The sequence below is a fragment of the Bidens hawaiensis genome, unplaced genomic scaffold, assembly GCF_021521415.1.
Source record: "Bidens hawaiensis isolate Kalapana, Puna unplaced genomic scaffold, B.hawaiensis_p1.1 tig00016565_1, whole genome shotgun sequence".
Classification (NCBI taxonomy): domain Eukaryota; kingdom Viridiplantae; phylum Streptophyta; class Magnoliopsida; order Asterales; family Asteraceae; genus Bidens; species Bidens hawaiensis.
This window is the reverse complement of record NW_027492520.1, coordinates 442,843-464,805: the sequence shown is the minus strand read 5'-3', so window position 1 is coordinate 464,805 and position 21,963 is coordinate 442,843. Positions and strand designations below refer to the sequence as shown.

General features: G+C 33.5%; 1 protein-coding gene across 1 annotated transcript; it reads left to right on the top strand.

Moving 5' to 3' along the window:
* The first annotated feature begins 20,949 nt into the window (after window positions 1-20,949).
* LOC143551768 (F-box protein At4g12382-like) lies at window positions 20,950-21,759 on the top strand. The gene is made up of 2 exons (XM_077042129.1): window positions 20,950-21,069; window positions 21,138-21,759. The coding sequence occupies exons 1-2, from the start codon at window positions 21,056-21,058 to the stop codon at window positions 21,757-21,759; spliced, it is 636 nt and encodes a 211-aa protein (XP_076898244.1). The 5' UTR covers window positions 20,950-21,055.
* Window positions 21,760-21,963: the final 204 nt, after the last annotated feature.

Below are 21,963 nucleotides of genomic sequence, written 5' to 3'. Positions count from 1 at the left end.
AACTTCACCTTTCGATTTGAACCCTTTATAAATTTATATAACTCATTAATATCCCGAATACTAAACGCGGAAATATGCGGAACCTTACATCAAACTGAAATCGCTTGCCACGCCGCTTGAGTCAAACCGCATGAGACAAAACATGCTCGGTTGTCTCTTCCGACTCACCATAAACCTGACAATCCAAAGACCCTTCAATTACATTACGTTTTGCCAATATGGGCATCACCGGGAGCGGTATCTATGAAGGTTAATTGATTTATCTAGTATAATCAGAACTAAAATATTCAAAACCACGTGTGCTCCTTGACATTTAATCGATTTATTGACGTTATAATATTGTTTATTTAAATATAATAATATGGATATAACATATAATTACACGTATCACGTATGTACAAAACTCAGACGCTTGATTAATGTTTGAATGTGGTAGATCTTATGATTTAACTATAAATAGTTTAGCTAAAATTGATTTAAAAGAGGTAGCACAGGGGAATCGAGCCGAGACCTTATAGTTAATAACTCATACCTTATCGACTAAATAACTTGTTTAGTTTTGTAGAGGGTTCATCCCATATTTTTTAAGGGAGTTCACTACATGTTTTTTTAATATATAACGTTCCACTATAATTTTGAAACTCTGGGTTCCGTGAACAACTATGTAGATCGCCCTGCCAACGTGGTTGTTTAACGCCTCTTTCACAGGCACATAACACTTGGTTAAATACAGTTTATGCAAATTCTATTACAAATAAGTTGAATAACTCTAAGTATTTGTTATTAGTATTTTAATTCGGTATGACATTATGTCATCACATCAGGGCATAGGAAAAAAAAACAAACCGTTTTTTGTAAATCGTTTGAATATTTCTTTACCAAGAATTGATGTATTTGTAGCCTATCGCCTTTAATGAAGCATAGGAATTACGGGGAAAATAAATTACTGTTTCTAATATACATTGTCTTAACTTGTATGTTTTTTAGTTTTTACTCTCTTTTTTCATTTATATATATATTCTTATTTATAGATGCCAACACAGAACTCATGAATCATGATCAATGTACATGATGGAATTACATATATTTATTCACTTGGTTATAAATATTTCTTTTCATTCTAGAAAATAGAGGTTTGAAACGATTTTATTGGACCTTTTGTATTCATATTTATTGATCGAATTGTTTGGTCAAACTACTATTGAATAGTACATGTGGTCCTTGTGGACTTGTGGTCTTAACTCTTAAACGGGAAACTAATTAAACCAACAATAAATTACGCTTGACAAAAACTACAATTATTCTTTTAGCGTAAAGTTAAAAATAAAAAGTGTGAAAATGATTTGTGATCATACAAAAAAACCCATTAAAAATAAATTAAAAAAAAATCATAACTTATAATATAAATAAGAAACAAAATAAATTATAAAATTAAAATGTTTCCACCATCATTCCTGTTAATAAAATTACAAAAAAATTAAAAAATTTGACGAAATGACACAATGCTGAGATCAAAGACATAATGACGAAAATGAACAAAAGATATAATTACAACTAAAAAAAGATACAATAGATCGCAAAATATAACATAATGCCGAACAAAATATAGCACAATGTTGAGTAATATAACACAATATAAAGAAAAGAAGACACAATGTCAAGGAAAAATATACAATCAATGACGAAAATAAACAAAAAACACATTTTTTTATATGAGAACGAGAAAGACGTGGAAACATTTTTGTGTTTTTACTTTTTTCGTTTTTTTATTAAATTTTGAGTTGATTTTTTCGTTTATTTTTTTTAGAGATATTTTTTTGTGACTACAAAATTTTTTCATCCTTCTCATTTTTATTCCTCTGTATAGAATAACTTGACCCTATTTTTTAACCTTGAGAAATTATCAACGACTATATTTACCTATTTCATAATGCATCAATTTTTTTTAATTTTTTATTCAAATTGAACATATATCAACCATAGATCTATCTACATGTCTTATATTTTAACTCTTTTTTTTAGATATACTTATTTTTAAAAAATGAGAAAAAATATCTGACTGGTAAAACAACACAAATAACAGTTTAAACTATATGATTCCTTCATGTGTTGCCCGATTGGTTTTTCATACCTTGTTTGATGAGCCTATTCCTTTTTTTAAACGAACCAACTAAGTAACGCCGGGTACTCCGTACGCGGCTCCCATTGGCTAAAGGTAGCCCGAGCCGGCCACTAGTCCGGACAGACGGAGCTCCTAGCGGTCCACCTATTGAAGGATTCACCGGATAAAACCCGACCCCCACGCCCCGCCAAATGACACGACAGCGAGGAGCCGGTAAAACCGGGTGAGATCAGGACTCGAACCCTGGCAAGCCAGGGTCATCCCTCATATCTCCCATATAAATTGGTGATAGTGAGGTTTGAACCCCCTACCTCTCACTTATAAAGTGAGTGCTCTACCATTGAGCCACATCCAATTTATAGATGAGCCTATTCCTAAGTGTAATTTTTTTTTTAGAAAAAAAAATAAAAATAAAAAAATGAATTTGTCATTAGATCTTTTATCATATCAAAGTTACACAAGAGTGCAAATAATCATCACTCATCAAAATGAAATAAACTCAACTAATTTATGCTTTTCTTGATGGGTTTTTCATATACAACATCAAGCAAAATGGTAAGCATAACGTACATCAACACCACAAACGTCCAACGAGTATCATCGAAGTTGTCTCTAGGCTGCTTGAGTACTGGAGCTCCACCGTATCATCTTGAACTTGCTCCAATGACACGCATGAGTTTGCTGGAGACACGTTGATTGGCAAAGACAGGTTTGGTGATACGGTCCCCAGCCAGCAAGTTCTCGGTGGCGATAGGTTTAGCTTAAGGTCAAGCTTTAGTCCATCTCTACCATTGGTTCTTCTGCTCATGAGTCCTAAACATCAAACATGTAATACGATAAACCTTTGATCAACAAACAACATGATCATATGACAAGTGTTGTGTGTGCCTTAAATTTGATAGCTTTTGTCGGGTGATAAAACAATACAATACTAGAAGTGAGATGGTAATGGGTTTGTTGTTTATGAGGAAATGGTCATTGAGTAAAATAAATAAAAAGCTAGTTAAGTGGGACTTGAGTATTATTTTTTTTTCTAAAGTATTCATTTGGGTGGCAAATATACAAAGCCACACTGTTTTCTAAAAGCCTAGCTACGGCACTACAAGCCCAAACTCAGCCCATTTCACGAATAACCCTAAAACAAACACCTCTTGTCCAATATAAAACACAAAGAACGCCTCTCTCAATCTCAATCTAGGGGTGTTTGTTTGTTTCTCATAAAAGGTTTTCTTTTGAGTCGCGCAGACATTTAGGTCGATAGAGTGTTTATTTTTTGAAAGACATTTCATTAAAAAAGTTTCTTATCATAGAAGACACCATAGTATTCTAACATCTTCTCTTCTTTTTTCATAGACCATGAAAAACATGTGTTCCTCTCCTCCAACCTCCAACCCCTCCTTTTCACACCCACACACCGTCGGTCGTCTCTTCCACCCCAACCGTCACTGTGATGTTGTCTTTCTCTAGTCGAACCGCCGTCGCCCTCTTTGATTGTTCAGGCTTGATATTTGCTGATGATTATTAGCCATGTTGAGTTATGTACATTTTTTAACATATTTGAAACTACTATTTTAAATCACATCGACTTTGATTTTGGGCCAACATTTTTACAAATCTTGATTCTTGATTTTCTTCATATTAATTGGAAAATACTTGATTAATGTTCGGTATCTGATTTTGTGAGGATGGCTCGAGTCATAAATGGCACCAATGTATTAAAGTGAAACCTATGAGGATGGATTCTTGATATTTGACCTGTTTCATTTTAATTTCCCTTTTTGATCCATTTTATTTATGTTTAAGCTTGATTTGTGCAATGAAAAATTGCTTATGTTTAGGTTTTAATTGAATTACTTGAAAAATTGTTTATGTTTATGTTTGTTTGATGATTCAGAAATAGAAGAGAAACAACATTGGTCGAATGAGCATCTAAATTGCTTATTAGCAGTAGACGTCAAAAAACAAACAATATTTTTCTTGTTGACTGCAGAGGTTTGGTCCAGTTGTCAATCTCTTCTGCTACATATGTTTGCAGTATGGTCCACAGATTGCAGACATTTCTCCAATAAAAAAACAAACAACACCTTAATCTCTCTAAACCTCTTTCACAATCGTGCATGCCCATCAAACTCAGGCTCGTGAAGTACTAGGGGGAGATGGGGAACAAGGTGCAACCACCGAATCACTCGTTTTGTACGTCCTCACACAAACCACATCTCCGATCAGATAGATGTTTCTATACCTTCCTCACACATGCTGGTTTTTACATATTATGGTTGAAAATGACAAAAATAATAATCCATAAGGACCAATGCTGTAAATTTACCACGTTTATTATATAAACACCCCCCCCCCCCATGTGAGTCACTTCGTCATCTCCACTCTCCAAAGGTACGTACCTACACTTTCCATCGCCGAGTTAGGGTTACTGATTATTAAAATACTTGCTTCTATATTATCATAATAATTATTATATTGTTTCATGTGAGATTTCAAAAGCACACACCTTCTCCTTCTATTGTCTCCCGTTAGGTATTACAATCAATTGACATTGTTAGGGTTTTGTTTTGGATTATCTTCTTCTTAAATTGTATGATGATTTTCAGTAATAGATTCATTCAATTTGTATTGAACTGAAACTTCTAGTGTTTTGATATGTAACGTTTGTTATGATTATAGTTAACAACTCTTTAAAAATAACAATTTTATTTAATTTGTATTGAATTCAAACTTCTAGGGTTTTGATATGAAACATTTGTTATGATTATAGTTAACAACTCTGTAATAATCATTAATGTAACAATTTCATTTAATTTGTATTAGATTCAAACTTCTATGGTTTTGATATGAATTTTTTTTTATGATTCTAGTTAACTATTCTGTAAATAACATTTTCCTTCAATTGGTATTGAATTCAAATTTCTAGGGCTTTGAGATGAAACATTTGGGTTTTGATATGTGTGTTGTGTTCTATGGTTTACTCATCTCCATGGCTGGTAACAATGAAAAAATGCAACAAGAAAGGAAACCTATTAGTTTCTATTTTTAGGTATTTTATCTAACAAATTGTGTGTTGCTGTGTTTTACAAGTTGTTTGAGTTGTCGGTAACTTATGACTTTATTTTCAGATCAAACTTGTTGTGATGCTTTGACTGTTGGGGGCTCTTTAAGTCAAAAGCCAAGATTAGAACACACAAACCTTGTAAGACTAACAGGGAAAGAGGTGACTGCGATGAGCGTGAAGATGCTTCGAGAGCGAAACTTACGAGGATGAGGGATAACAAAGCAAAAAAATGCATAAAAAAAGAACAAGGTCATTGTTGTTGCTCAACTTTGAGGTACTTAAACTGTACTAGTTGTTTTTAGTTAGTACATTTTGTTATTGATTAATATGATTTAGCCAATCATATTTGTCCACATCTACAATTTTGAGGTTATGATTATAGATAGTTATTCGGTTATAAATTTAGATATGAAACATTTGAAATTGAATTCCAACTTATATGACTTATTTGGTTATAATTAGGCTATGTGTAGTGGATGGGTTACAAATGGTGGCGAATTGTGACATGTGGCGCCTAGTTAGCAAGAAGTGGGAGTTTGTTTTTTGGGTGTATTGGTGTAGGGGCTACAAATTGGGCCCACAATATCATTTTTTATTATTTTGTTTTTATAATTAAACTAAACAAATAAAAACCAATTTATTTAAATAATTAAATAAAAATGCAATAAAATTAAAAAGAAATACAAAAAAAACATAACTATAAAAATAAATAACTAAAAATATAAAAAAACATAACTAAAGAAAAAAATAAAAAAAAACATAACTAAAAAACAAACTAATATTAATATTTGCGCATTTTTTCACGTCGTCGTTGAAACAATAATTTGGCTTCCTCGTGAAACCCCTCCGCTTTGAGGGATTCGTAGTATTCTTTCATTTGGCGTAATTCCAACATCTGGTTCAACTTTTCTTGTTGTTTGTTGGATGCTCGAAAGTCGTTTCCTATTACAGTGGCATTTGTTTCCAAACGATCGACCAACTCGTTTATTTCACCGGGCGTCGTATTGAATCGTTTATTTCATTGGGTATGAATTGTGTATAAAATGTAGAAGGGTGTATGTTTATATATATATATATATATATATATATATATATATATTGTTTTAATTAATTATTATTTTTTTTAAATTTGACCGTTGCAAACGGTAATTTGAATATAACAGTATTATTTTTTAAACATCACGGCGACAAATACAAGCCGCCCCTTTTCGCCCACTTATCGCTGGGGGTGGGGTGGGGGGTTCTAGCCTATTCGCGCCCATCATCATCATCATCATCATCATCATCGTACTCAGTATATCCCACCAATAGCAAAGCTATGGTAGGGTATGAGGAGGGTAAGATGTAGACAGCCTATTCGCGCCCAAATGTCGCCTAAACTCACGCCCATTACACATGGCCTTATAGTAGTTATTCGGTTATGAATCTATATGACACATTTGAGATTGAATTCAAACCGATGTGAATTATTTGGTTATGATTATAGATAGTTAGTTGGTTATGAGTATAGATATAAAACATTTGAGACTGAATTCCAACTTATATGAAGTACTTGTTTATGATTATAGATAGTTATTTGGTTTTTGGGATTGAATTCAAACTGATATGAGTTATTTGATTATGATTATAGATGTGTAACATGTGCGTGTTATGTTTTAGGTTTTACTCATCTCTATAGCTATGGCTGATAACAATGAGGAAATTCCAAGGTGAAATGAAATGTGTTAGTTTCTATTTCTAGGTTTTTTTTTTCTAACAGATTGTGTTTTGCTGTGTTTTGCAGTGACCTTCTTTTAAGATCAAATTTGCTGAGGTGTTTTGATTGCTGGAAGCTTTTTAAGTCAAATGGCCCTGCTTGCGGTGCGCACATATGATGTATATATGTGTGAACCCTCGGGTGGGCAAAAGTGAAATTGCACTAATTTTGACGTTATTTTACTAATCTCGTGAAAATAACGTTAAAAGTGACGGACGGTTAATCAGGCATCATGTAGTGGCGTTGATAGCTGAAAGATAAGGGTACATGCACCGATCAGCCGGTGTCCCGATGATTGAGTGCTATGTGCCTTATGTCCAAGGCTTGATGCAAAACTACTATCGAGCCGGGGGTTTCACCGGAAGCAGCCTCTCTATCCCTATGGGGTAGAGGTAAAGCTGCCTACATCTTACCCTCCTCAGACCCTACCATAGCTTTGCTATTGGTGGGATATACTGAGTACGATGATGATGATGATGATGATGATGATGATGATGATGATGATGAAGCTTTTTAAGTCAAAGGCTAATATTAGAACGCATGAACCTTGCAAATATAACTATGAAAGGATTGCTCGTGAAGAGCGGGAAGCTGCCTCAAAAGCGAGGCTTGCGAAAATGAGGACTGGCAAAGCAAGAAAGGAAGCAAAAAAAAAAAATAAAAATAAAAGGGTAAAGCTAGATGTATTTAAATTGTACTACTTTTTAGTTAGTATATATTGATTAACACGATGTAACCGGTCATATTTGTTTACATCTTTGATTTTTTTGCACAACAAAGTGTTGAATTAGTTGTTGAACCAAATGCTGACAAAGCAAGAAAGAAATCAAAAAAGAACAAGAGGGGATCCCGTAACCCCACTACTTACGTCGTAGATCTAGATCAGTCTCTGAAAACAACTTTCCCAAGACTCGTGTTTGCAATCTTCATAAACAACCAAAGATTTAACGTCCACCCAGAGCCAACCCGTGATAACTCCAACGCGTTTTGACCTATCAAATTCCTTGATCGTTGACCAAAATCAACAGAAAATATTTAAAAAAAATGATTGAAACTCACCAAAATTTTTTACTTCTTTTAAAGTGACACGAATTCATTTTATTTATCCCATGCACATATATATTTGGTAAATCTTACATCTAACAAAATAAATACGTCGTGATTGTAAGGTTGAAATTTATTAAAATTTATATATTCAAAGATATAAAAGAAAAAAAAGAAAAAAATAAAATATAGATGAATATATGGGTAAACTTAAGGGGTTGAAAGGATAATTATTAATTAAACTTACAAAAGTTGAATATAATTGGGGGGTTAAATTTGTAATCATATTTGAGGTTTATAAGTGTATATTTGAGTTGTACTCTTATGCTTAATTGACTTGTACATTATCATAAACACCTCGAAATAAAATAAAATTTACACTGAAACGTCGACAAAATTAAGCACGTTGCAATGGTAAAGTCGGGTTTTTTTAAAACATAATATATTAAAAATGAATATGTCAAATAAATGGGTAAAGTTAAGGGGTTTTATTTGTAACTACTTGGTAAATTAACAAAGTTTTGTTGAAGTTAAAGAATCATAATTGTAAATATTTTCAAAACTAAATATTTTTAACCATATATTATGTCTAAAATACTATACTACCCCTAAAATTTCAAATTTGTATGCATTAGTGATTGTTTATTATGCATTAATGATGTGATTGTACCTCTTAAAATTTAAGACACTCATGCATTGAATTATATATAGTAGAGATAGAGATAATAAATCAGTTCCTTTGCTTTCGTTATTTAACCCTAGAATTCTCCATCCTATCCTCAACGAAAACCCTTTCTGCGATCGCTTGCTGGCAAACCCCCCTCCACGAAATCAACCTTTCGATTATTTATCGAGGTAACTAATAAAGTTTCTTGCAAGTGGGATGTTTTAATAATCACAGTTTAATAAGTTTGAATTATTATATTATTACGTTAGATAGATAGAGCAAAGGCATGCAGATTTCTTGTTACTTTGAACGAAAAAGAAAAACTGATTGTGTTGCAAATTCCCTAACTGTGGATCAAAGTTTCTTGATTAAATAAGTGTCTAACATAATAATAATAATTCAAATAATAATAATAATAATTCAAACTTATTAAATTAGATATTAAAGTTTCTTGATTAAATAAGTGTATTGTTTAAATAGTCATAATTTAATAAAAGTTTGAATTATTATTATTATATTATTATGTTAGACGTTTAATAAGTTTGAATTATTATTATTATTACTCCCTCCGTCCATATTAAGTGTCCAAATTTGAAAAACACAAAGTTTAAGGTGAATTGAATGATTACATTTTTTTCTTACCAAATGACAATAACGCCCTTGAAAAGTGGGTCCATCAATATTGTTTATTAATGTTAGTTGTATGTGTTTAAGGGTAAACTTGAAAATTGGCTAATAAATTTTGAAAGTAGACACTTGTAATGGGACAAATAAAAGAGGAAATGTGGACACTTATAATGGAACGGAGGAAGTATATTATTATTATGTTATTAATAATATATTATGTTATTATGTTAGACGTTTAATAAGTTTGAATTATTATGTATTATTATGTTAGATGGAGCAAAAGCAAATTTCTTGTTATCAGTCTACTTGCCCGTCCTCAAGATATCAGTCATTTATTCGCCAGAAGAACCTGGAATCTTACAATTGGTGTGGAATCAATGAGCTCACGGGGAGACAAATCCGAGCATGTTTCCATGGCTGGGTGATTGTGTCCAACCATTCGGTCGACATCCTCTTTTGGTTTCTTTGGAATCCACTCACCTCTAACTTGATTCACCTCCCACCTTTGAATCGTAAACAAGAAGGAGAAGGAGAAGAAGATTCTCCCTATTTTTGTTTGTCATCTCCTCCTGGTGATCAAGGTTCGGTTTTCTTGTTGTTATCATACACAACTCCTACCATTGTTTTTTGTCGGCTCGACTGTAAAACTAAAGGAAGATTAAAATGGATTGAAATGTCATATGCTGAACAACTCCATAGCATAAGTGGTATGGACGGTGTCCAGCTAGCATGTCCAACTTGTTACAACAGTAAAGCATATGTCTTGACCAGACGTAAGGAATCGGATTATCAGTTTGTCATACAAGTTGACATTGAGGTTAAAGCTATGGAAGTTGTTATAAGTCTATCGCAGTTTGTGAAAATCCCCCAAGCATATACTCGTTTTTCTACTCGTAATAGTGATTGCTTCACATATCCTTTTCTTAAAGGATCCTGTACAGAATTGTTCTACATTGTAGTATGTTTAAAAGATGATAAGAGGATTGTTATGGTGAGTTTGTTTAAACTTAATACGACTAGTATTGTGTTTGAGGAAATGGAAGACCTCGAAGATGCTATATTTTTCGTGGATTATCTACATCCTCTGTATTCTACAAGTCTCGAGTTGCCTCAGACATACGGGGTTATGTACATGTTCTTGATCATATGAACAAAATAATGTACTCATTCGAAGTCGAAGATAGAACAATGTCTTTATCTTTAACTTCTTGTACCTTACGAGAAAGCCAACTGTTAGTGTGGGCTATGCTTGAATGCAGGTATTGCTTATTATTTATTTCTTTTAGCTATAAAATGTTTTACTTATTATCATATACAATTTGTGTAGGTTAGAAGTTGATTATTGTAAATCTAAGAAAGAAGAAAAAGACAAGGACGTCGAGATAGTTATAAGACAAGTAAAGCCTGATGAGACTAAATCCGATAGCGAAAGTGAGTCACATTTGCTCAATGTTCCGTTTCATATTTTGGAAATGATTATGGAGCGCTGTGTTGGTGTCGAATACATGAGGTTTCGTGTTACATGCAAACTTTGTTGTTTAGCAGCACCTCCGATTCAATGGGGCAACGAAAGAACATTAAGGAAATGGCAAATGTATTCAGTAGTTTCACCGTGGTTGATGGTGTTACATAGTTATGCAGGCATTATCACTTTCGATTTTATAGATCCGATATGTGGTGACGAGTATCTTATACTAAAACCTCGAAAACTGGCCAATGATTGCTAGATATGTTATTCCATGTATGGTTGGTTGTTGCTGCTGGATAGATTTAATATGGAGCTTCCTCAGATGTGGTTCTTCAACCCGTTTACAAGTGAAGTCATTCAGCTTCCAATAATGCCTGATGATTTTCGAACCATTTGTTTTTCAGCACCTCCTACTTCTCCGGATTGTATGCTTGTTGGATTTACTAGACAACATGGTTACATGCCTACGTCTTCCATGTATATCACGAGACGCCCTGGCGCAGATATGATTTGGATACCGGCATTAGTGATGTTAACTCTTTTCCCATTCCAACTCTCAGTGGCCAAGATATGTACGTCTTGTGTAACAATAAGAGAATCGAAGCATTTAGAAACATTGGTAAGGAAAATTTCTCTAGGGCGGTTGTTGTAGACAAAGCCCCGGTTAGTAGATGTACATCTCTGACCGAGTACTTTCTAGCAAATTATGATTCACATCTTTTGCTTGTTATCGTGGGCGAGGTTGAAGAGTCTGTCGAGGTGTTCAAACTAAACGAGTCTACAAAAGAGTGGGAGGAAATAAAGTGTTTAGGAACACACATGGTTTATATTCCGTATCCGTCATGTTTCTGCCTTGAAGCCATATTGCCAGAAATGGCGAACAAGATCCACTTTTCAAGATTATTGCATAACGAGGATGCGAAGACGGTGTTTTATTCTATGGAAACATGCAAGTATCACACATTTGATGACAAAAATATTCAAGAAAGTTTCGGTGTCTATTTATCGGAAACTGTACGCCATTGTTATTACCCTCACACATGGATTGAACCAAATTGGTCATAACATAAACGCATTGTGTGGCACATTAGACTTGTTGCAATTTCTAAGTTATTTATTCTTGTTTTTGAATTCTTTGATGCTAAAATACTATTAGACTATGATTATCCCTTTTAGTTTTCGATCTATTTTGAGTTCTTTTGATAATTTGCCATGTTTTTAGCAATTTTATAGACGATTCGATGATCAAGGGATGAGATACCCATCCTGTTGGCGTATATGAATACAAAATACAAAAGGGTCAACCTGGGAACCACCCCGAACATCAGCGACAAGTATGGCCGCCCAGTAACGCGTTTCGCTTGTACAGACACCCGGTTACGCGTTTCATGTGTTCCGGGGAGTACCCGTCCCTCTCAAGTGTGCCCACCCGTAGCTAAACGGGTTCACAGGGTCAACCCGAAATTGACCCAAACCCGTTTACACTAAACCCAAACTCGTGAATCTCGTAATAGGTTCTTGTCATGTCAAAAATTCACACCCTTGCGTATAATGACAGGTGTCGGTATACTCCCTCCGTCCCATTAAAAGTGTCAACATTTCCTTTTTTATTTGTCCAATTACGAATGTCCACTTTCAAAATTTATTAGCCAATTTCCAAGTTTACCCTTCACACAACTAACATTAATAATTTATGAACCCAATTTTCAAAGACATTATTGTCATTTGGTAAGTATAAAAAACAACAATTTAATCTACAATAAACTTTGTGTTTTTCAAACTAAGACACTTTGACCGGGACAGAGGGAGTAGTACATTGATTGTGTTGCGGGTTGGATTTGTGTCTTGAAAGTGACCCTAAATGATCTGATAATAGATTCCAAGACGAAAAACCAAAAAACCCACAATCATGTATTCATATAATGAATCCTGTAAAGTTTAAATTTATAATATTTTCAAGGAACATTTAAAAGCTGTTTTTTATGGATGCTATGATAAGTTGTGATATAGAAATGGTTGGTCTTGATTTCATTATTCCTCCCACCATTACATAACAATCATTTGATTAGAGATGGTTTATGAAACCAAACATGGATGTAATGAGAACTTTAAAAGATTCAATATTCAGGTACTCATGAAGGTTAAAATTCATGGGTGACGGTTTTTGACACGTTGAAATAATCACAGTTTGATAACCCGGCCGTGTTCGGTTGAACCTCTAGGACCCATTCAATTAAACATGCAAACATGTCAATACATTTAAGGCCCAATAGTTTAGTGCAAGATTCCTTGTAAATTGAGTTCGAGTACATATTGATAGAGGATCAAATGGAAGGTCATGGTCGGAGAATCTTGCTTTATTATGAGTTGGTCACTACGGTGCATGCGTCGTTTGCTCCTCCCACTTTAACAAACAAATTTTTAAACATTTTTTAAATTTGAGTGACCTACCAAAGAACTTGTAGTCTAGTTGTATGTTGGTGTGTAGTAAAGATTTCCCTTTTCAAAGTCGTTGATGGTTCTAGTCCTGTGGTGGATAAGGTAAGTAGAGTATAATCGAACACAAGTATAAATAAAGAATCTTGAAAGCCCGACTCGCTAAAAGCAATTTCAGTATAAATGCCTCGTATCTTCATATCAATTTAAGCCAATTGTTTGTTAGGCTGAACATGTTACATCTTTAAGGTACATCAATCAATTGTTTTCTCCTAAGAAGAGTTTTGTCTATAGCTAATCTAAGGTTTATTACTTTAAGGCGGGTAATTTTATCCTACACTGTGTTGTGCATAGGGTTGCTTGGCAAATTGCTTTTCAAGGTACAACTCATATATATTGTGCTGACAAGTCAATTGAACTCAAGCTACTTTACAAAAAGGCCCCAAATTTTAGTTTGTTTTATGCCAATGGTTGAGCCACCGGCCCGCCTCTACCCAACTCAAACCGACCCGAAAGATTTATGTCCGGTCTTATGAAATTAGAGCATCTTAAAACAGTGAATTTTTAAAAATTCCTGGATCCGCCACTAGGGTTGTTCACGAGCCGAGCCGAACCGAGCAAGCGTCTGCTCGAATTCGGCTCGAATTTAAGTAAACGACCTGATGATGGAGCGACGTTGATTTTGACTGTGTGGCCTTGAGAGCGGCACTTATATTGTGAGATATACTCAATTAGGGTTTGTATGTTAACCTCTGCATTCTTATATTCTACTTGTTGTACACTAAATATAACTAAATAAGATATTATTCAATATTTCAATATCAATATTTAAGATACTTATAAAACTAATTACTTCCTTGTACAAATATAATTATACGTGTATATATTATTATATAATAATTATATGTACATATACATATAATAAAACAGACTAAAAATATTTGAACCAAATCGAATCGAGCGGACCCTTACTCGTTGCTCGGCTCATTTACAAACCTAACCGAGCAGAGCGGCTTGTTTACATTCAAGCGAAAGAGAGAGAGCGGGCGGCGAGCGAGTTCAAGCAACAGGCGGTTTGAACGACCCTAATTGGTCCATGCAATTCACGTATGACGCTCAGACGTTCAAACTCACCAAAATAACTTTTCTTTTTTTTTGAAAGGCCAATTTTATTTAAAAAAAAAACTAAAAGAGAACCACTTACAAGAGGCAAGTAGCCCAAAACAAAGAAATAACAAAAATACATAAAATAAAACAACCAACCACTTATAAAGAAAAATTCACGAAGTTGAACCGGCACCACTTAACACACTCAAAACATGAATTTTTGCTCCTTTGTTTGACCCAAAGAAAATACGCCGATTTGATCTCATACACCATCGTGGACATGAAAATGGGTAAGGGTCCGCTCGATTATTAGCCATGTTGAGTTATGTACATTTTTTAACATATTTGAAACTACTATTTTAAATCACATCGACTTTGATTTTGGGCCAACATTTTTACAAATCTTGATTCTTGATTTTCTTCATATTAATTGGAAAATACTTGATTAATGTTCGGTATCTGATTTTGTGAGGATGGCTCGAGTCATAAATGGCACCAATGTATTAAAGTGAAACCTATGAGGATGGATTCTTGATATTTGACCTGTTTCATTTTAATTTCCCTTTTTGATCCATTTTATTTATGTTTAAGCTTGATTTGTGCAATGAAAAATTGCTTATGTTTAGGTTTTAATTGAATTACTTGAAAAATTGTTTATGTTTATGTTTGTTTGATGATTCAGAAATAGGAGAGAAACAACATTGGTCGAATGAGCATCTAAATTGCTTATTAGCAGTAGACGTCAAAAAACAAACAATATTTTTCTTGTTGACTGCAGAGGTTTGGTCCAGTTGTCAATCTCTTCTGCTACGTATGTTTGCAGTATGGTCCACAGATTGCAGACATTTCTCCAATAAAAAAACAAACAACACCTTAATCTCTCTAAACCTCTTTCACAATCGTGCATGCCCATCAAACTCAGGCTCGTGAAGTACTAGGGGGAGATGGGGAACAAGGTGCAACCACCGAATCACTCGTTTTGTACGTCCTCACACAAACCACATCTCCGATCAGATAGATGTTTCTATACCTTCCTCACACATGCTGGTTTTTACATATTATGGTTGAAAATGACAAAAATAATAATCCATAAGGACCAATGCTGTAAATTTACCACGTTTATTATATAAACACCCCCCCCCCATGTGAGTCACTTCGTCATCTCCACTCTCCAAAGGTACGTACCTACACTTTCCATCGCCGAGTTAGGGTTACTGATTATTAAAATACTTGCTTCTATATTATCATAATAATTATTATATTGTTTCATGTGAGTTTTCAAAAGCACACACCTTCTCCTTCTATTGTCTCCCGTTAGGTATTACAATCAATTGACATTGTTAGGGTTTTGTTTTGGATTATCTTCTTCTTAAATTGTATGATGATTTTCAGTAATAGATTCATTCAATTTGTATTGAACTGAAACTTCTAGTGTTTTGATATGTAACGTTTGTTATGATTATAGTTAACAACTCTTTAAAAATAACAATTTTATTTAATTTGTATTGAATTCAAACTTCTAGGGTTTTGATATGAAACATTTGTTATGATTATAGTTAACAACTCTGTAATAATCATTAATGTAACAATTTCATTTAATTTGTATTAGATTCAAACTTCTATGGTTTTGATATGAATTTTTTTTTATGATTCTAGTTAACTATTCTGTAAATAACATTTTCCTTCAATTGGTATTGAATTCAAATTTCTAGGGCTTTGAGATGAAACATTTGGGTTTTGATATGTGTGTTGTGTTCTATGGTTTACTCATCTCCATGGCTGGTAACAATGAAAAAATGCAACAAGAAAGGAAACCTATTAGTTTTTATTTTTAGGTATTTTATCTAACAAATTGTGTGTTGCTGTGTTTTACAAGTTGTTTGAGTTGTCGGTAACTTATGACTTTATTTTCAGATCAAACTTGTTGTGATGCTTTGACTGTTGGGGGCTCTTTAAGTCAAAAGCCAAGATTAGAACACACAAACCTTGTAAGACTAACAGGGAAAGAGGTGACTGCGATGAGCGTGAAGATGCTTCGAGAGCGAAACTTACGAGGATGAGGGATAACAAAGCAAAAAAATGCATAAAAAAAGAACAAGGTCATTGTTGTTGCTCAACTTTGAGGTACTTAAACTGTACTAGTTGTTTTTAGTTAGTACACTTTGTTATTGATTAATATGATTTAGCCAATCATATTTGTCCACATCTACAATTTTGAGGTTATGATTATAGATAGTTATTCGGTTATAAATTTAGATATGAAACATTTGAAATTGAATTCCAACTTATATGACTTATTTGGTTATAATTAGGCTATGTGTAGTGGATGGGTTACAAATGGTGGCGAATTGTGACATGTGGCGCCTAGTTAGCAAGAAGTGGGAGTTTGTTTTTTGGGTGTATTGGTGTAGGGGCTACAAATTGGGCCCACAATATCATTTTTTATTATTTTGTTTTTATAATTAAACTAAACAAATAAAAACCAATTTATTTAAATAATTAAATAAAAATGCAATAAAATTAAAAAGAAATACAAAAAAAACATAACTATAAAAATAAATAACTAAAAATATAAAAAAACATAACTAAAGAAAAAAATAAAAAAAAACATAACTAAAAAACAAACTAATATCGTAATATTTGCGCATTTTTTCACGTCGTCGTTGAAACAATAATTTGGCTTCCTCGTGAAACCCCTCCGCTTTGAGGGATTCGTAGTATTCTTTCATTTGGCGTAATTCCAACATCTGGTTCAACTTTTCTTGTTGTTTGTTGGATGCTCGAAAGTCGTTTCCTATTACAGTGGCATTTGTTTCCAAACGATCGACCAACTCGTTTATTTCATCGGGCGTCGTATTGAATCGTTTATTTCATTGGGTATGAATTGTGTATAAAATGTAGAAGGGTGTATGTTTATATATATATATATATTGTTTTAATTAATTATTATTTTTTTTAAATTTGACCGTTGCAAATGGTAATTTGAATATAACAGTATTATTTTTTAAACATCACGGCGACAAATACAAGCCGCCCCTTTTCGCCCACTTGTCGCTGGGGGTGGGGTGGGGGGTTCTAGCCTATTCGCGCCCATCATCATCATCATCATCATCATCATCATCATCATCATCATCATCATCATCGTACTCAGTATATCCCACCAATAGCAAAGCTATGGTAGGGTCTGAGGAGGGTAAGATGTAAACAGCCTATTCGCGCCCAAATGTCGCCTAAACTCACGCCCATTACACATGGCCTTATAGATAGTTATTCGGTTATGAATCTATGACACATTTGAGATTGAATTCAAACCGATGTGAATTATTTGGTTATGATTATAGATAGTTAGTTGGTTATGAGTATAGATATAAAACATTTGAGACTGAATTCCAACTTATATGAAGTACTTGTTTATGATTATAGATAGTTATTTGGTTTTTGGGATTGAATTCAAACTGATATGAGTTATTTGATTATGATTATAGATGTGTAACATGTGTGTGTTATGTTTTAGGTTTTACTCATCTCTATAGCTATGGCTGATAACAATGAGGAAATTCCAAGGTGAAATGAAATGTGTTAGTTTCTATTTCTAGGTTTTTTTTTCTAACAGATTGTGTTTTGCTGTGTTTTGCAGTGACCTTCTTTTAAGATCAAATTTGCTGAGGTGTTTTGATTGCTGGAAGCTTTTTAAGTCAAAGGCTAATATTAGAACGCATGAACCTTGCAAATATAACTATGAAAGGATTGCTCGTGAAGAGCGGGAAGCTGCCTCAAAAGCGAGGCTTGCGAAAATGAGGACTGGCAAAGCAAGAAAGGAAGCTAAAAAAAAAAATAAAAATAAAAGGGTAAAGCTAGATGTATTTAAATTGTACTCTACTTTTTAGTTAGTATATATTGATTAACACGATGTAACCGGTCATATTTGTTTACATCTTTGATTTTTTTGCACAACAAAGTGTTGAATTAGTTGTTGAACCAAATGCTGACAAAGCAAGAAAGAAATCAAAAAAGAACAAGAGGGGATCCCGCAACCCCACTACTTACGTCGTAGATCTAGATCAGTCTCTGAAAACAACTTTCCCAAGACTCGTGTTTGCAATCTTCATAAACAACCAAAGATTTAACGTCCACCCAGAGCCAACCCGTGATAACTCCAACGCGTTTTGACCTATCAAATTCCTTGATCGTTGACCAAAATCAACAGAAAATATTTAAAAAAAAATGATTGAAACTCACCAAAATTTTTTACTTCTTTTAAAGTGACACGAATTCATTTTATTTATCCCATGCACATATATATTTGGTAAATCTTACATCTAACAAAATAAATACGTCGTGATTGTAAGGTTGAAATTTATTAAAATTTATATATTCAAAGATATAAAAGAAAAAAAAGAAAAAAATAAAATATAGATGAATATATGGGTAAATTTAAGGGGTTGAAAGGATAATTATTAATTAAACTTACAAAAGTTGAATATAATTGGGGGGTTAAATTTGTAATCATATTTGAGGTTTATAAGTGTATATTTGAGTTGTACTCTTATGCTTAATTGACTTGTACATTATCATAAACACCTCGAAATAAAATAAAATTTACACTGAAACGTCGACAAAATTAAGCACGTTGCAATGGTAAAGTCGGGTTTTTTTAAAACATAATATATTAAAAATGAATATGTCAAATAAATGGGTAAAGTTAAGGGGTTTTATTTGTAACTACTTGGTAAATTAACAAAGTTTTGTTGAAGTTAAAGAATCATAATTGTAAATATTTTCAAAACTAAATATTTTTAACCATATATTATGTCTAAAATACTATACTACCCCTAAAATTTCAAATTTGTATGCATTAGTGATTGTTTATTATGCATTAATGATGTGATTGTACCTCTTAAAATTTAAGACACTCATGCATTGAATTATATATAGTAGAGATAGAGATAATAAATCAGTTCCTTTGCTTTCGTTATTTAACCCTAGAATTCTCCATCCTATCCTCAACGAAAACCCTTTCTGCGATCGCTTGCTGGCAAACCCCCCTCCACGAAATCAACCTTTCGATTATTTATCGAGGTAACTAATAAAGTTTCTTGCAAGTGGGATGTTTTAATAATCACAGTTTAATAAGTTTGAATTATTATATTATTACGTTAGATAGATAGAGCAAAGGCATGCAGATTTCTTGTTACTTTGAACGAAAAAGAAAAACTGATTGTGTTGCAAATTCCCTAACTGTGGATCAAAGTTTCTTGATTAAATAAGTGTCTAACATAATAATAATAATTCAAATAATAATAATAATAATTCAAACTTATTAAATTAGATATTAAAGTTTCTTGATTAAATAAGTGTATTGTTTAAATAGTCATAATTTAATAAAAGTTTGAATTATTATTATTATATTATTATGTTAGACGTTTAATAAGTTTGAATTATTATTATTATTACTCCCTCCGTCCATATTAAGTGTCCAAATTTGAAAAACACAAAGTTTAAGGTGAATTGAATGATTACATTTTTTTCTTACCAAATGACAATAACGCCCTTGAAAAGTGGGTCCATCAATATTGTTTATTAATGTTAGTTGTATGTGTTTAAGGGTAAACTTGAAAATTGGCTAATAAATTTTGAAAGTAGACACTTGTAATGGGACAAATAAAAGAGGAAATGTGGACACTTATAATGGAACGAAGGAAGTATATTATTATTATGTTATTAATAATATATTATGTTATTATGTTAGACGTTTAATAAGTTTGAATTATTATGTATTATTATGTTAGATGGAGCAAAAGCAAATTTCTTGTTATCAGTCTACTTGCCCGTCCTCAAGATATCAGTCATTTATTCGCCAGAAGAACCGGGAATCTTACAATTGGTGTGGAATCAATGAGCTCACGGGGAGACAAATCCGAGCATGTTTCCATGGCTGGGTGATTGTGTCCAACCATTCGGTCGACATCCTCTTTTGGTTTCTTTGGAATCCACTCACCTCTAACTTGATTCACCTCCCACCTTTGAATCGTAAACAAGAAGGAGAAGGAGAAGAAGATTCTCCCTATTTTTGTTTGTCATCTCCTCCTGGTGATCAAGGTTCGGTTTTCTTGTTGTTATCATACACAACTCCTACCATTGTTTTTTGTCGGCTCGACTGTAAAACTAAAGGAAGATTAAAATGGATTGAAATGTCATATGCTGAACAACTCCATAGCATAAGTGGTATGGACGGTGTCCAGCTAGCATGTCCAACTTGTTACAACAGTAAAGCATATGTCTTGACCAGACGTAAGGAATCGGATTATCAGTTTGTCATACAAGTTGACATTGAGGTTAAAGCTATGGAAGTTGTTATAAGTCTATTGCAGTTTGTGAAAATCCCCCAAGCATATACTCGTTTTTCTACTCGTAATAGTGATTGCTTCACATATCCTTTTCTTAAAGGATCCTGTACAGAATTGTTCTACATTGTAGTATGTTTAAAAGATGATAAGAGGATTGTTATGGTGAGTTTGTTTAAACTTAATACGACTAGTATTGTGTTTGAGGAAATGGAAGACCTCGAAGATGCTATATTTTTCGTGGAGTTATCTACATCCTCTGTATTCTACAAGTCTCGAGTTGCCTCAGACATACGGGGTTATGTACATGTTCTTGATCATATGAACAAAATAATGTACTCATTCGAAGTCGAAGATAGAACAATGTCTTTATCTTTAACTTCTTGTACCTTACGAGAAAGCTAACTGTTAGTGTGGGCTATGCTTGAATGCAGGTATTGCTTATTATTTATTTCTTTTAGCTATAAAATGTTTTACTTATTATCATATACAATTTGTGTAGGTTAGAAGTTGATTATTGTAAATCTAAGAAAGAAGAAAAAGACAAGGACGTCGAGATAGTTATAAGACAAGTAAAGCCTGATGAGACTAAATCCGATAGCGAAAGTGAGTCACATTTGCTCAATGTTCCGTTTCATATTTTGGAAATGATTATGGAGCGCTGTGTTGGTGTCGAATACATGAGGTTTCGTGCTACATGCAAACTTTGTTGTTTAGCAGCACCTTCGATTCAATGGGGCAACGAAAGAACATTAAGGAAATGGCAAATGTATTCAGTAGTTTCACCGTGGTTGATGGTGTTACATAATTATGCAGGCATTATCACTTTCGATTTTATAGATCCGATATGTGGTGACGAGTATCTTATACTAAAACCTCGAAAACTGGCCAATGATTGCCAGATATGTTATTCCATGTATGGTTGGTTGTTGCTGCTGGATAGATTTAATATGGAGCTTCCTCAGATGTGGTTCTTCAACCCGTTTACAAGTGAAGTCATTCAGCTTCCAATAATGCCTGATGATTTTCGAACCATTTGTTTTTCAGCACCTCCTACTTCTCCGGATTGTATGCTTGTTGGATTTACTAGACAACATGCCCAGGGGCGGACCCACGTAGTGTAGAACGGGGTCCCGGGACACCAATGTTTTTTAGAAATTTTCTAGAGGCGGTATATTAAATTGTTTATGGACCCCATAAAAATTAAGAGTTGGAACCCATGCTATCAATACTGATGTGGTGTGGTGGTAAATTCTTGGTTTTGTATCCCAAAGGTCACTAGTTCAAGTCTTCCAACCCTCCATTTTCTATGATATTTTCATCCTTTT